At 28.7% G+C, this 16,953-nt stretch overlaps 2 protein-coding genes across 2 annotated transcripts; both read right to left on the bottom strand.

The window, feature by feature from the left end:
* Window positions 1–8,384: 8,384 nt before the first annotated feature.
* On the bottom strand, window positions 8,385–9,480 carry LOC123301636. The gene is made up of 3 exons (XM_044884470.1): window positions 9,356–9,480; window positions 9,112–9,273; window positions 8,385–8,581 (listed from the first exon to the last, which is right to left on the bottom strand). Exons 1-3 carry the CDS (start codon window positions 9,398–9,400, stop codon window positions 8,447–8,449), a joined length of 342 nt encoding a protein of 113 aa, XP_044740405.1. The 5' UTR covers window positions 9,401–9,480; the 3' UTR covers window positions 8,385–8,446.
* A 1,767-nt stretch (window positions 9,481–11,247) lies between these two features.
* On the bottom strand, window positions 11,248–14,020 carry LOC123301633. Its single transcript, XM_044884466.1, has 3 exons — window positions 13,844–14,020; window positions 11,692–11,820; window positions 11,248–11,518 (listed from the first exon to the last, which is right to left on the bottom strand). The coding sequence occupies exons 1-3, from the start codon at window positions 13,907–13,909 to the stop codon at window positions 11,330–11,332; spliced, it is 384 nt and encodes a 127-aa protein (XP_044740401.1). The 5' UTR covers window positions 13,910–14,020; the 3' UTR covers window positions 11,248–11,329.
* Between the last annotated feature and the right edge of the window lie 2,933 nt (window positions 14,021–16,953).

Here is a 16,953-nt window from a genome sequence, read left to right on the forward strand (position 1 = left end):
CTTACTAGAAGATAATTTTAAGCTAAAATAAGCATTTCAAAAAAATGTTAGACTTTATATGCTCTTCATCGGGGTCTCCCTATTACTAGATTATGTTGGCTGAATGTTTCTTGGGATCCTATAAACACGTTACAGAAAGTTTCATTAAAATCGGTGCTATTTCCAAACTTTTCCACTATCAACGACATTTTTTTTCCGGTTTATTCACTGTACACAGAGTTTCAATTAAGATATTTTTCATCCTCAGGGTCTAAGGACAATATCTCAGTTTTTAGGAAGGTGATTTTTTGGATTTGGTAGACTTATAAAATAGAAATAATGTGTAATATCGTATAACTACACTTTTTACACCCGGTGTAAAGTAGAAAAAGATATTACTATCTAATATAGTATAAGACTATTCTTTTCTGTTTACACCGAGTGTGAAAAGTGTTTGTAAGAAAAAGAACATATTCGTATTATAATATGTGTATTATTTTATGGTGGCCCCCGCTGACCTCCTGAATATGTTATTATTATAAATTTTATATTTTTAAAAGATAGATAAATTATTTGAAAAGAAAGAAAGAAAAAACGTTTTTTTTTTTTAATTCTTGATAATATTTTGAACCGCATCAATTCAAATCAAATCAGAGATGTAGAGATACAGTATGGTTCAAAAAAATATATCATCTTTTATAGTGGTTCGGATGTCACGTGTCTAGTCAACTAGGCAATTTGTATGACGTAAATGTAAGAAACTACTCTGAAAATATCGTAAGCTAGGCAATTTGTATGACGTAAATGTAAAAATAAAAATTCAAAATTTCTGCATAAAAAGTTGTGCTAACTGCGTAATCCGTGAAAAACTGCAAAATTTTCGGACTTATCTCAGCTTTTGCTGTCCTATTCGAAAAACTATGAGCTTTTGGCATTATTTGCTACTATCATTTTAAAAGTATATTAAATTTGAAACAATTGAAGCCAATCCACAGCTCCATATGTCCGATAGTTTTTGAGATATGATGCTTGAAAAATTTACATGGTTTTAAGAAATGTTAAATTATTTAGATTTGTTTATGTTAAACCGTTAGAGATAGAACAAAAGTTTAATGTTTTCGTGAACATCATTGTTTTCTTGTGAGACAAATGAAGGCAAAACTTTGGTGTCTATTTAATTACCGATTAATTAATTACCGAAACTAATAAGTTAAGAAACTTAAAAATCATCAGTAAACAATAATAAATATCAACTTGATATTTGTATTAAAATATTTTTCCAACAAAATTTCACATGACCCGGATTTTAAAAATATGAATCATTTTTTGATTTTTTCAATAAAGGACTTTGGCTACCTTTTATGTATTAATCCTTATTTTGTATGCCTTACAGTTGTATTTTTTTTAAGGAGTTTTAGAAAAGTAAATAAAAGAGATTTTTGTCAAATATATAAACAATAGATTGTATAGGGTCTTGTATCCAATTTATCCTTACAATAAGGGAGTGGATACCATCAAATACGTTTTCAGCACCTTAATAATGTTTAATTAAGGACGTAGACCATGCTTAATACAAAACATTTAGCTGCACAGGCTTACAATTTTTACGAAATTTTCCACAACATAGAAACTTAATTGGGACAAATATTTTATTCTTTGGATAATTCCAAAAAAGTTTTTCAAAGATTTTTTTTAAATGTAAAAAATATTTATTAATGTTATTCGAAAAGTTTAAATATTTCTTACGATATTAAATATGCAAATTTGAGGCGCTACGAGTCCTAGTCCGAGGTCGATGTGGCTGTCCCTTCCCCGAACCTGAATTTTCCAGTGACTTAGTTGGCTAAGTATATGTGCTTAAACTAAAAAATTCTAATTTTCCCTATTCCTAGACAACCTCCCTCCCTTGAGAGACAAGCTGGATATACCCATGTTATCCTAAGTTGAAATGGATCCTTTAATTTTACTAACGACTTTTTCTCATAAAATATGTTGAAAAGAAGCTGCTTTTTTATCAATTTTGTATTTACGATTTTATCAAAATTTTTAATAAAGATTTTGTCACTTTTTATTTTTGAAATTTTATTGCTTGGCTTTTGATTAGAATGACGATTATTTTCATCAATTGGAAATCGTTAATCGTCAAATATATTCTTTTGACTAACTTATTTTCATGTAAACGAATAAAATCGCGATGTTAAAACACATTTTAATATAAAATCGTCCAAAAAATAATCTGATTTCTAATTAAATTGAGTATTTATAAATATTATAAATTATTTTAAAAAAATTTACCTTTAAATTTCTCACTATCAATAATAATTGACTCAATAAAACGAACTTAGATTGTGTGAAGCTTTCTTGGAATTATACGATAAAGCTAACAAATTATTCAAGAAGCTTTTTTTACATATGTATAATATATATAATATCATAATATAATTGGCGATTACAAATTCTTACGATTTCATTTGCATAGGATGCTCAGCTATTCATTGCATTCGGAGAGCAGAGTAATATATTGAATAAAACTTTAAGTAAAAAGATGGTTTCTTTGCGGATTTTGGATCCAAAGAACCATTATCGAGATGTGGCTTCAACCTTCGTTAATTATCGTTTTAAATTTGGGAATTTCTCGATAAATATTCTTTGTCGTAAAAATGAATTTCTGAAACTATATCTATGTCGCAGTCAATTATAGTTTAATTAGCCGTTAAGTTAACAAGCTAGTCTTTTTACTAATTAGTGAAACGTCATCGATACAAGTTATTTAAGTATAGCTTTTTGATTGAATGACTGAATATCGTTAGCAATTCGGCAAAACTGTCTGATAATTGTAATTTATATTTCTAAAAAGGCATGAAAAATGATTGAAAGGCAATCGATTTAAATAATTTTTATAAATCACCAATTTTTACAACTTTTTCAGGAAAGTACACTAGTAAACGAAACGATCTCAACTGCCAGATATAAGTCATCACTACTTAATTTCTAAAAGAAAAGAAATACAAAAAATCCAGCCGTCTTGAAATCAACTTTTTCGTGGAAATGATTAAACATATTTTCAACTTCTTGGTTTCAACCAGTAATGGCTTATACCAGACTCGTTCTTCTAACAGGTAAGAATTAGTGCACATTTTAAATTAGAAAGTTGTTTCTTATAAAATTACTGAAAACTGTAACTAATTGCCCAAAATTGTATGCTACTATGTTTTTACTAACGTTTTCAAGCACACAGATCTGCACAAATGTTAAATCTGGCATTGAATAACAGAACCCTTGAAGTTATCAGCTATGTTCATATCTAATAAAAAAAAATTAGAAACCTGTTTTTTAATGTTGATAAATAAATATAAGACCCTTTTGTGTCAGTCAGGATAATATTTGTTTGTTTACAAACAATAGAAAAGGGAACAGGTATAAGGTCTATCACTCTATCGGGTCTATCCTCTATCTACTTAAAAGGATTTTGTTAAAAAAAAAAAAAAAAAACAGGTAGCTATTAAATTGTCTATAGAGTCTAGACTAGACTGTAATTTTTGAATCGCCCGTCCCTCAAATTTCTTTATGCTTGTTTGAAATTTAAAGTAAATAAAACTTTATCTTTGTTTATCTTTTCATAATCTTAAGAATTTTATTTTTGTAATTAATTCTTCAAAAATTCATTTCCTTAAATAGTGACAAAGAAGGAAAAGTGAAGAAGATTTTTTAAGATCATTTTTTCCACGATATTTAGTAGTATCAGTCATATATGGAAACACCCAAATTTGCTAGAAAAAGAAAAAGCTATTTGGGTATGGGTATGGGTATGGAGGTTAGCGGGCCATGCTCGAGCATCGCGCCTCGAAGCAATGGTTCAGAGCACCTAGCCAAATAGACCCTTGTACTCTATCCCCGCTACGCTTTTCAGTGGCTATTATAACCAACTGATGTACTGAAACCCAGGATCTGCCTAGCGCTGAGTTTCCTAATTTCTTCTGGTTCAACTATGGCCGGACCAAACCATTTCCTTCGCTGCTGTATGAGCACCGGGCAGTAACAGAGAAAGTGGATCGATGTTTGTTCTGAATTTTCTCCGCATCTATCACACGCAGGAGATTGTCTTTTTCCAATCTTATGTTGGAACTTGTTCAGGTTATCATGCCCTGTGAGTAACTCTACGATGACTCTAATATCAGCTCTGTTTAGTTTCAAGATCTCCTCGGCTCTGTTACCGAGCGAGTTTCCTTCACCCAACAGGCTTTTGGCGATTCGCCCTCCCTCGTAGCTGGTCCATGCCTTTAATTGTTTGTTTTTCAGATTATCTTCTAATCTGTTAAGACCTTCTTGGTATGGCATCCTCGCAAGCTTTTCTTGAGTGGGAGCCATGTGCCCTTAATAAATTATGATTTTCAGAGACTTTTAGAATAACCAAATATACCCCAAAACTTTAAAACATTATTCAACAGTAACCATAAATCAACCTTCAAAAATAAAATAAATTTAAAAATAAGAAAAGTTTTTGATAGACTTTAGAGTTTCATCTTTGAATGGAAGATTATACACGAAAAAATTAATTGAGTCAGTCCGCATATAATAAACAAAATTGTCGTTTAAAACACGATTTAATCAAGTGAAAAACATTTCTGTTTACAAATAATATGCGATGATATCATTTTTCCATTTCAAAACAAAAATTTCAATGTAAAAAAGAAAATTTCTGCAATCTAAACTTTTTTATAGTCCGTGTAAAAACGTTTCAAATAATTGCAATGTGTTATTATAATTTTCCCTCTAAGAATGAAACAGTTCCTGTGATTTGAACCAAAATTGTTTACGATGCCCCAAAAATGTCATCAGTCAATACCTCAGAAACATGCCGGTAAATCGTAAAACCAATCTGGTTTTTGTCTGTATTATTTAAGGCAAATTAGAATAAAAAAAAAAACTTTCAACTCATTTGATTAAATGATGAGAATTTTTTGAGGATCGCTCCAGAATCGCTCCTAAATGTAACACCTTATCTTTTTTAAGTTGACATATGCTTGAAACTTGAAAATGAGTTTTATCGATAAAATTGCTTGCAAAGCAAAAAATTTTGGGTCTATATATATAGGCACACATCTTATGCAGACATTCAACTTGGGCCAGGTTTTCAGGCTCAATGAAAAGCTCACTCTATTCCATAATGGGTAATACGCCAAAAAATTTTGGGATCCACACTTGCTAAAAATAATTAAATCCCTTTTTCTTCGGGCTATGTTATTATTTTCAAAATAATTATAAATTATTATTAGGAACAAATGTTTGATTTAATAATTTTCATAAAATGATAAATAAACAAATAAATTATAATACAAAATGTTGGGTACAAAATCAGTTCAAAGTTTGAAAATAATTGACCTAAAACGCATGAGAGAAGAAGTATCAGTTTTGATTAATTTTGATTAAAAACAATGAAAATAAATAAATATATAAATAAAATATTAGAAAAATTTTCGCAATAATAAAGAGATTATTAAAATATTTTACACAAAATATCACGTTTTTAATAATTCAAATTTGAAAAATTTGTTATCTAATATGTATAATTTTTAATGCATTTTTTTTATTTTTGATAAATTTATTTTAATTAGGTATTTATTAATTTAATATTCATTCATAAAAATATTTAATAATTTTATTCATGAAAAATGGCCTTATACCACCTAAGTTTATACCGATTTTTCCGTTACAGGAACAACTGTGATATAGTTAGAATCGTGTCGACAGTTCGAAGAATATAAGACAGTTATTGCTAACAATTTTCAGAGCAAAAATTTTACGCATTTTAATCTCTCGTTATGAAAATTTGTTTACGCTCGGCTCGATTTAAATCATAAATAACTTGTATTTTTTACCGTGAAGAAAAAAGCTAAAACAATTTATAATAAAACAAAAATAATAAATATATGTGCGTGTTTTTTTTTTTTGACTTAATAAATAATAATTAGGTATTGTTTTAAATTTTATAAATCAAATTGATTCGTGATGATTCATAAATTGATATCGATTTTAATATTTAAGTAGTAATTGTTATTTGTAGTGACCTTTTGAACTAGAACTGCTCAATAAATTCTTTTTGATTCTATCTATATAAAATAAAGGCTGGACCATTAGTTGGTTACCTTTTTGCAAATTTGCTATACGAAATTTTCAACCCTATTGTTAATAAAAATATTAATTGCAAATTTTACAGGATCCAGAAAAAGGGTATTTTTCTGATATTTCAGAAAATTTTTACTCAATCATTAAATGCACAGGATTTTTGCATTTTTTGGATCAACATTATCTAATCTATGAAGGTAGATCCAGTTCTGAACCATTAGTATAATACTACACATCTAGGGAGTGAAAGTAAAGAATGTTGGCTTCGACTCGCGACAAAGAACATGATATCTGAGACATTCTGTACTTGCTCCTGTGGTGTATATGCTATTTTTCTACTCGACGAAATTGGACAGCGATAACTTCGTTGAGCATAGCTTTTTTGCGGAGGAGAGAACAAATTTTTTAGTGACTTTTTCAATCCCTCAAAAAATTTGCAAAAAATCCCGAATTTTTGTCTGCGATTTGGACAAACAGTATTTTCAAGATTAAGTTAAACCTCAAAAAAATTCAAAAATTGAGTATTTTTGATTGTACGTGTATTTTCTAATTGAATACTTGACCCAATCGACAAAAATCTTCTTATATCCGTGAAGCAAGTTGGTATTTCCTATTTAGGACCTGCAGAATAACTAAAAGAATAACTTTTTCGGTTTTAATAAACGGAATTTCGCTAGATAACTGTTTTAAACCAAAAATTAATTTTTTATTAATATTTCTTACTTTCATAATCTAATTATTTTGTAATGTTTGTTTGACCTCTTAGTAAAATTTAAAAGTTCGCTTAGATAATATTCATCACCGTAAAAAAAATTCCATACTAATCTTTACGTATGCACGAGTTCCAAGTTTTCTTTTTTAGGTGATTACAACACATTGACTGACGTCAGAATAAAAATTATTAAATATTCGGTCAAAAAAAGCTTATCTTTCAATTTTTATTTTTAGAACAAAACCTGGGCGAAAAATAAATGTGATATGTCAAGATTAAAAAATAAATTTCATGACGTAAGAACGAACTTAAATTTAAAATCATTCGTGCTTCATATCTAACTAACTCCGAAAGAATTCTCCTCCAGATCAGTCTTCTTTACACACTATATTGGTTCTAGAATTTATCTAGGTCTCACTCTACACTAAAAACTCAACGCAGGCATGTGATTTCCTTGTATCAGTGCTTAAGAATCTTTAAAGAAATTCGGTGTTTACAGCTTCTATAGGAGTTTCTCATCTTATCTTGATATAGTTTAAAATACAAAAATAGCTTAAGTATACTTTTCAATTTTCTTGGATCGAAATTTTTTTGTCAATCTTGGAAGACCTTCCACGTTTCAAATTTTTATTTCGAAAATAGTAGGTAACGGGTACTTAAAGCAAAGACAAGAGAATTCGTTTTTGGAGCAAAGCTAATTATACAAATCTCTCTATGACTTAGTGGCGTGTATATATGAGAATTCACCCATTGGGTTATTTCTTCAAAATCTTCTTATTTGGCCTCAATAATCTGCTGATGCTGATTTAACAATACATGGAATAATAATAAGAATCAACTAAATCTATTTGTGGCGCTATTCTACCTAAATTCACTTATCCCGCTCTGCTCAGCTAAACGGAAGGTGCACTCTATCATTTTGAAACTAAAACGCCGTATGGATTCAAATTAAACTCCAGCGAAAGCCCCATAGATGTCGGTAGTTTAACGATAAAATACATATTTCTGCTTTATCGCCTCTTAAAACTATTCTCCGTAAAAAAAAACCCCTATAATACCCACTGATCTTTACCTGGAGCTCATCTGCGTGGGATATATTCTCTCTTAGGCACTTGCCGAAAAAGGATGTTCTTATACAGGATTCAAACCACCCATAACCAATTTTATCAACATCAGCGGGGTAAAAAAGTAGCCCACTTGCGTCTTCAACTTAAAAAAAAGTTCAAGCTTAAAAGTTTATGATTGCGTCTTCAGTTTAGCTTAAAAGTTTAGAGAGACGAAAAACATACACACAATTTTCATCATTTTGTCCGCAATTTGAAAAAATCAGAAAAAGAATAATTTCGACTAAATAAAATAATTTATAACGTCTACAGAGATAACGTCTAAATTGGTATACGAAGAATAATTAAATAGGAATCTCAGAGTGATTCCAGAAGCTATATCGGAATTTATTATTTCCAAATAAGTGTATTTTTGCGTATGTTAGGGACTTAGAAGTCTATTGATAAACTCACAAACCGATATCGGAAAGTTAGAATGGATTCAGGATAATAAATTTGTATACTTTTTATTTAAAAAAATTTATTTTGATGTTAACTTGACAAATTTTTTTGCAGGCCGAACATTTTATAATGGAATACCAGCTTTTTCATTTAATAATTTTGGTAAATTAGGGATAAATTCACCATCGGCTAATCCATAATCATTTAATTTGTATGCTTGATGTAATCCTTTTAAATTTTCTTCTAAAATTTTAAGACCCTGTAACAAAAAAAAATATATATATATATAATATGAAATGTAACAAGTCAAATGAAAACGGAACCATAAGTGTCCATACTTATGCAAACTGTAAAGTTTTAGTTCTAGAATATTCGAAAAATTTAGCTCGTTAACTCAAACAGACAAATAGATTTGTGGAAATGATAATCATTTTCATTTTAAATTGAAAACGTTTGCATAATAGTTTTAGTAATTACATCAAGAATAGTGATATAGAAAAGCTAATTTTCAAACGAAAATTTTTCGTAATTTAATGGAAAGTGTTCTTAGCTATGTTTCAAGTGTGAGTTAAGAGTTCCGTACCCGAAAACACTAAAAAATTGGGCGATTTTCTTCAAAATCGCCTCAATTTGGAAAAGGCTTTAAAGAAAAAGGTAATTTAATGGACAGTGTTCTTAGATATGTTTCAAGTACAACTTTAGATTTCCGTACCCGAGAAATTTTTCGGGGAAATTTGTCACTTGTTTCGTAATTTTATTCTTACATTTAAAATATTAGATACAACTTACCTTATCGCCAAGACTGTCAATTTTCTCATCAATAGGTAAATCAGACCATTGAATTATAACTTGCTCATCGGCAGAAGGTTCTGGGTAAACTGCTGTAGTCGTAGCTTCTGTGACTGCAACGTCTTCGGTGTCACGACGATATCTTGGAACACCAAGAGCCAACTATTTAAAAAATAAAAAGATATTTTGTTAATTTTGGTGAATTTTACAAAAATTCATTTCTTTTTATAAATGAAAAACTTACTTGAAGGCAAAGAACAGCCAATAAAGTTACAAAAAGTCCTTTCATTTTGAATTTTATTCAAATTTTTGCATACACTTGTTTTTCTTGCTATGTCCCAATTAAGTATGGTTTAAATTTTTATAATTAATGATAAAAATTTGAAGATTATTAACTTCAAAAAAATGAAATTAAATTTACAAAAAAATTATTTTTATTTAAATTTATATCAATGTCAGATTTTATCATTAAAAAAAAATCGTAACTAACAGAGTTAACTATTGTAAAGTACTCTGCGTATACTGAAATCCATTGAAGAAAATTTGAAAGAAAGATTGTTTGAAAAAGGATGATTTCCATGAAGAGAAAATAATGACTGTTGAACCCGAACTTGGGCACACTTGGGCGCGATTTCCTTTTGCGCGTAGTGTCAGGCACGTTTTTATGAGCACATTTTTTTAGTACAGAGCAAAGAGCATAGGATAGAGGAGAAGCAGCCCATATGAGCTAATGTAAAATCGTAGTATACGAGTTTCAGCGCCTCTACCGAGTCAGGCTTTCAAACTTAATAGTTAATAGTCACCCCCGCAAAGTAGTTAAACTTAATAGCCATACCCGCAAAGGCCTACAAACTTAATAGTTGATCGCCTCAGACTCCAGATGTCACTTATAATTATACTTCTGCTTCTTGTCTATCCTATAGTCTTTGGTACAGAGTGATAAATTTAGAATGAATCATAGAAATGTACTAAAACTAACACCGTCGACAACGTAAACTAACATCGACGCAAAACAAAATGCATTTTGGATCAAATGTAGTGTCCGTCACATACGGAATCACCCAAAAGATAATTTAGACATTAATTATTAATTCAACAGAAAAATTTAGATAATTAGGCCGTGTTATTCGTATGAATTAGAAATCATTCGAGAATCAAGATTTTAGATGCCGTACTGATAGAAGAACTTAAAAGTGGTAATTAAAAAAACGGGCTGTTAAAGTTACAACCAAAGCTCCTTAAATTTGATTCATAGCTTATTTTTGATATCTCTTAATCGTGATAAAATTCCAAAGCTCTGAGCCATTCAAAACTTAAATAATCAAGAAAATCCTTGTAGAATTCTTATAATTAGCTTTCGGCTAAATTGGCTGAAAAAATAAGACGCAGCTCATAAAAAGTATCCATCTGACCATAGTTTTAAAATGTTAAACAGATATTTGGGGTCGAAGATCCCGTTCTACATATGAACTAGACTGGTTTTTTTTAGTTTACTAAGCAAATTTGGCTCAAAAGGATTTCTCTGGAATTAACTATAGAACTTTTTGCTCTTGGTTTAATTTTAAATAAATTCAAAAATTTTGGTAATATGGCCATGACCCACGTATAAAAGATGTTAAAAAATAAAAGTTAAAAAAAAAAACTGATAAAATTTTTATCAACATGAATACCCTTGAATGTTTGACTCCAAAATGGACTCAATATATTTATGAAAACAAAGATTTATTGCAAATAAAAATTTATGTCAAGTTTTAAGTAATAAAGGATAATTGAATATAGGCATTAATTTCTTTATCAATAAAGGAATATTTTTACCTGTAACCCAAAAACCTTTATTATGATTGAAAAAAGCAATTACTTTGTCTAATTTTGTTAAAAATCCTTCATCCTGATATAATCTATGGATAAGGAAATATTTACAAAAGATATTTTAGTATTTTATACATTTACAAAAATCAATTATCCATTTCGTACAATTTTGTAGATTCACTGTAGGAAGTTTAGATTATCTTTTGGATAAATTGGATAATAAAACAAAATTTATTTGAAAATAAGATTTAAAATTATATTTATAGAAAAATTAACATAATAAATTACAATTAAGAAGATGGTGTTTAAATTGTTAATTACAATGTTTAACAAATTTTTTTATTTTTATAAAATTAAAACATTTTAACATTTTACAACTTTTGAAATTTCAATTCAAAAAGAATTGTTTCTAACTTTCTATTTTATGTTTAATATCGTCATAGGCACTGGATACAGATTTCTTTGCACTATCGAAAGCGTTTGATGCACTTTCCTTTGCACTATCGAATGCATTTGATGCTGATTTTTTCGCTTGTGATGCCAAATCTGATGCCTTATCAAGAAAACCGTTGAATTTATCTGAGAAAGATTTATTTGCCTAAAAATACAAAAATTTCTATATTAATCAATTATTAGGAGATCTCTTATATGTTTTGGAAGATCCATGAGCTGTACAAAGTAACCTGCGGTTTGAAGGAACAATTTTAAGAGAGTATTCCTTAGAAAATTTTAAGTTGAAAATGTCTCTTTCACTAATAATATTTTACTTACTTCATCCACATTGTCCTCTAATGGTTTTTTCACATTTGAATCAAAAGAATCTGCAACATCATCTCCAACTTTTTTAATAGAATCTCCGACTTCTTTTAAATGATCATCTAGGGCACGAGCTTCGCAGTTCTGAAAAAATAAAAATAGTTCAGTTAAAACCCACACAAACAAGTATTTATGCTAAATGCTTTACTAATGTGTAATAAAAGTTGCATATAAAAAAAAGTATTGACAAACTATAAATACACATTTACAAAAAGTGTTTGATCTGCAGTTCAATTTGGTTCGAAGTCCAAGTTTTAAAAGTTTTTAATTCATGGAAATATAGACGCTGAGGGGCGGGTAGGTTAGGATAACTACCCTTTCTCAAAATAAGTAATAGTGTTCACAGATAAACAGACAGACAGTCGAAAATGGCATCCATATTTTTAAGGATTACAAACTTGGGATTAAACTTAGTATACCCTTGATATATGTTTCATATATGCAGGGTATAAAAAGCTAATCTACGTTATATACTAGCCAAGTCTAATTTTATGCAAGATTGCCGCTTAATTAAAAATTTTCCAATCCCACTTGCAAGACCTACATACTTAAATATTTCCTACTTAAATTTTCATCTTTTAAGAATAAATCTTACAATGAATTTAGATCAAATAACCTTAATTTAATTGATTTTAATATATTTTAGTATGTAGGTGTATTTTCATGATTAATAATAAAATTACATCAGTTTAAAGATTGCTTAATCTGAGATATTTTAATGGCACGTAATAATGTATCATTGTGGTTGAAAAACAAGTAACAATTATTTTATTTATCAATTCTTAAGAAAAATTAATATATTTTACCTTGATAAATAATAAATTTATAAATAAATAAATTATTTTAAATTGTTAACAAATTAATATGTACCGAGTTATCTTAAAAACTTGAAGCTAATCTTTTTTAGACCAGAATACATCTGCTATAGTGAATAAAAGTTACTAGCCTTCCGTTATCCTCCTTTTGGTCACAATTTCTTGGATTTTTTTGGGTGTGGAACCCTATTTTTTTAAAAATAAAGTACAGCTCATCTTGCTTGCTGATAATATAGCTTTCATAAGCCAAAAAAAAATTCGAATCCGACTGGTAATAGTGATCGTAAATTTGTGTTAACTTGCTTTCAGGCACATTGTCTACTGTAATATAATTTTCAGTCCCGCGTTTTTACCATGCTACTTCTTAAATTCAAGTAATTCCTTCCATGGTATAATCAAATCATGGGATTGATTAAATTATGGAAGTTTTCTAGAAACATTTTTCAATTTTTTTCCTTTTTTCTAGAAACTAGCTTAGCAGCTTCTTTAAAAAAATACATTCTACTTTCAATATTTTTTAGTCATTCTGTACATAATTAAAAAAATTAAAAAATAATAAGATTAGGTACGTTTTTGATTTTCTTTTTTGTTATATAAAAAAAAAGATTTTTATTTTTCCGACAAGTATTGTATGTAAATTTTTTTATTTAAAACGAATTAATTTAATAATATTAAATAAAAAATAGTGTAAAATTTTCCTTTTAGAATTAATTTTAATTTTACGTTCATAGTTATTGAATAAATCATACATAGACTATTGTTTATGAAAGGTTATACGAAATTCACAAGGGGTTAACAAAGATTTATTTTATCAAGGTGAAGGTCTAAGATCAGGTAATATTTTGGCAAATCATTTCAACATGAACAGAAATCAGAAGTTTGATATGCCTAAAACAATTAAAATATCGCCCGTAATTCTTCAATTTTAAGCTTTTGGAAGGGTTAATATGTTAAGCTTCTGAAAATTACTGCGGATAGATTATTGATTACAAGATTATTGATTTTAAATATTCTGGAGTCAGAATTCAAAACTGAGAAAGACTGGATCTAATTGAAAGCAAAGATAAAGGAGATTTTTTAATTCAACCTGGGCAAAGTTCTATTCTATTTTAATTAAAATTATCCTAATAATAGTGGTATCCAAATTAGGGACGTAAAAATCGATCTGTATATGGAAATTGGCATCGATTTTCGGATTAAATTGGGTCCACAGAAAATATCTTTTTAATCAATTTTTTGTTTTTCAAAAAAGAAATAATTTTAAAATAATAATTATAATTTTTCACACTTACTTGATATTGTAAAACACACGCCAAACCAATTAACACAAATGCAATTTTCATTTTCATTGATAACATTTTTGGGTAAATATTTTATTTTCAAAATACAAAAACAAAAAAATTAATTTCACTAACGTTTTCTTCTTCCTTATTGTGAAAGAGACCTCAGAATGAATGTTTTGTTATTGTATTAATAGTCTGAATTTATAAAAAAAAAATTTATGGAAGGATCACGTAACCTCCATATATATAAGACCACTAGCAGTTAACCGCTTGCTTCACTAAGCAATTTCAACTTTAAAAACAAAGATTATCGCATTATAGCCTTCATTTTACTTGCCCCCACTTGTCCCTCCTCTTTTTTGTTCACTGTTTCATGGGTTTTAATTTTTAATAATGTAGCTTTAAGGGCAATATGAACTAAGTTGCTAACTTTTTGCTAAAACCTGGTAAAATGTGTGTTTAGGTGTTAAATATCATTCGTAAATCATGAGTTAGCTGGGCAAATGTTTCTATTTTTAAATAAACAATTAATTGTTAATCAAATGAAACGATCCATGTGAAAGTTGACTTAAAATTTAATCAATAGGCAACTTGTATTACGTATATGTTATATTCAAGTAGTATCGATCTTAAGTTAAGACCTGTATATGGAGGCAATGAATGTAAAGCTAAGTGTCATACTTGTAAACATATAAGTGACAAATATATGTATGTATATACCTACCTATATAATGTAATATTATATGATTTATAATGGCTTCAATATGCTACCATGGCGTCAGTGTTGGCTCAAATGTAACACAGGTATAAATTAAAATATTTATTGCAAAATACAAAATATTATTTACCTGCATGAAAGCCGTCCATCGTTTGTCAGAAAATTGACGAGATCTCTTGGAGACAGTAAAACTTTATACAGTGTGTCAAATTTTAGATAGTACCATAGTGATCCAAACTATGATATATCCGGCGGAAGTTCTCTATATAGAAACTGGTCACAATCCAATCCTTCATCAAAACAGTTCAAAAAAGTTGCAGAAAAATTTGCTCCAGAACGGGAGAAAAATTTTGAAGAAAAAGACGGTTTTTTGGATTTTTTGAAAAAAATGTTAATTTTTGCTGATAACTTTAAATGGGAAGTTGAAGATAATCCAAAAATACGTATTTTGAACCAAGGCTCGATCCTGTGGCTATATTCGTTCTCTAGTTATAAGCAATTAAATTTTTGAAATTGACAAATTTTTTCTCGGTAACGGCGGGGATTGAGAGGATAGTAATAGTATGAGAAGGTAGCACTTTTTATATACTATTTATCATATTTTTTTCGAATTTGTATTAATAATAGAATGCCGCTGACAATGGAGGGGGTTGGTGACGAAAATGAACCCCTACAGGTCGAAGTATGACTAAATATCTACAAATCAACTTTCCTACTTAATGTTATCAACGAAAATGAACAGATTTTCCAAAAGCAACCTTTTTCTTTAAAATTTTTCAAAAAAAAGTCGTTTCAGGGTAAATTTTTGAGCAACTTTTTTGAATTTTTATTTTTGATTACATTAAGAACCCATCCCCTATGGTCGCAAAGAGTATGCCTCAAAAAAGCGTTTAATCTCGTTTTTTGGATGATAGAGAGACTGGCCTAAATGAACAAGTATTTGTTTTGGACCCGCCACTGATTTAAGCAAACTATATACAATGAATAGTTTCATACAATAAACTATACAACAATAATTACTTAAGTTACTTATTGCAAATAATGAGCTATGAATGAATCAGTTTTAATAGGCTAATCCAATTAGGTACATTTTGATATCTGAACTGTTATTTTTTGCGTCTTTAAATTATTTATTTATTCATTTTTAACAAGTTAATGGAACAAATAAACCTTCTACAGTCTGCTAGTAAATATGTGCCAAGTTCACACAGATTATTTTCCATTGAACTAGTCACCCTAAAACAAGCGTGTATTCAGAAAATGTCTTGCGAGCGGTAGTACTTTTTATGATGCTATCTTTTTAGTGTGTCCTTTTGCCTATTTACATTAGACGTTGTCACTCTATTTCAGAAATTATGCGTAAAATCTTCAAGTAAACCTGATTTGCGTGTGATAGAGCAAAATCGAATTTTTTGGATTTTTATGACGTCACAAAGTTCAAAAAATCAATTTTTTTGATATTTTGACCAAATTTCATCGTATTTGAATGAATTTTTTTTTGAAACCCACTAATTTGGGATCATATTTTTCAGTTTTCGTAGTATTTAATCGTTTATACCAACCTTTATACCAAATGTGGAAACCATGTTACTGTATTTTCGAAATTTATTAAAGATACGTTAATTTTGACCAAATATATGAAAAGAATGTCCCAAAATTAGTGAGATTCCATATTTGATTGATCCAAATTGGATAAAATTTGCGTGTGATAGAGCAAAAACAAATTTTTTGGATTTTTATGACGTCACAAAGTTCAAAAAATTAATTTTTTTGATATTTTGACTAAATTTTATCGTATTTGAATGAAATTTTTTTTGAAACCCACTAATTTTGTGTCATATTTTTCATTTTTCGTAGTATTTAATCGTTTATATCAACCTTTATACCAAATGTGGAAACCATGATACTAAATTTTCGAAATTTATTGAAGATACGTTAATTTTGACCAAATATTTGAAAAGAATGGCCCAAAATTAGTGGGATTACATACTTGATTGATCCAAATTGGATAAAATTTGCGTCTGATAGAGCAAAAACAAATTTTTTGGATTTTTATGACGTCACAAAGTTCAAAAAATCAATTTTTTTGATATTTTGACGAAATTTCATCGTATTTGAATGAAATTTTTTTTGAAACCCACTAATTTTGGGTCATATTTTTTATTTTTCGTAGTATTTAATCGTTTATGTCAACCGTTATACCAAATGTGGAAACCATGATACTGCATTTTCGAAATTTATTGAAGATACGTTAATTTTGACCAAATATATGAAAAGAATGGCCCAAAATTAGTGGGATTCCATACTTGATTGATCAAAATTGGGTAAAATTTGCGTGTGATAGAGCAAAAACAAATTTTTTGGATTTTTATGACGTCACAAAGTTCAAAAAATCAATTTT

This window comes from Chrysoperla carnea, chromosome 5 (genome assembly GCF_905475395.1).
Source record: "Chrysoperla carnea chromosome 5, inChrCarn1.1, whole genome shotgun sequence".
Taxonomy (NCBI): Eukaryota; Metazoa; Arthropoda; class Insecta; order Neuroptera; family Chrysopidae; genus Chrysoperla; species Chrysoperla carnea.

Coding starts and splice junctions, on each gene's coding strand:
- LOC123301636 (XM_044884470.1), bottom strand. CDS start 9,400: ATGAAAGGACTTTTTGTAACTTTATTGGCTGTTCTTTGCCTTCAA. Junction 9,274..9,355: donor TGGCTGTTCTTTGCCTTCAA/GTAAGTTTTTCA, acceptor TTTTTTAAATAG/TTGGCTCTTGGTGTTCCAAG. Junction 8,582..9,111: donor TTGACAGTCTTGGCGATAAG/GTAAGTTGTATC, acceptor TTTTTGTTACAG/GGTCTTAAAATTTTAGAAGA.
- LOC123301633 (XM_044884466.1), bottom strand. CDS start 13,909: ATGTTATCAATGAAAATGAAAATTGCATTTGTGTTAATTGGTTTGGCG. Junction 11,821..13,843: donor CGTGTGTTTTACAATATCAA/GTAAGTGTGAAA, acceptor TTATTTTTTCAG/AACTGCGAAGCTCGTGCCCT. Junction 11,519..11,691: donor TAGAGGACAATGTGGATGAA/GTAAGTAAAATA, acceptor TTGTATTTTTAG/GCAAATAAATCTTTCTCAGA.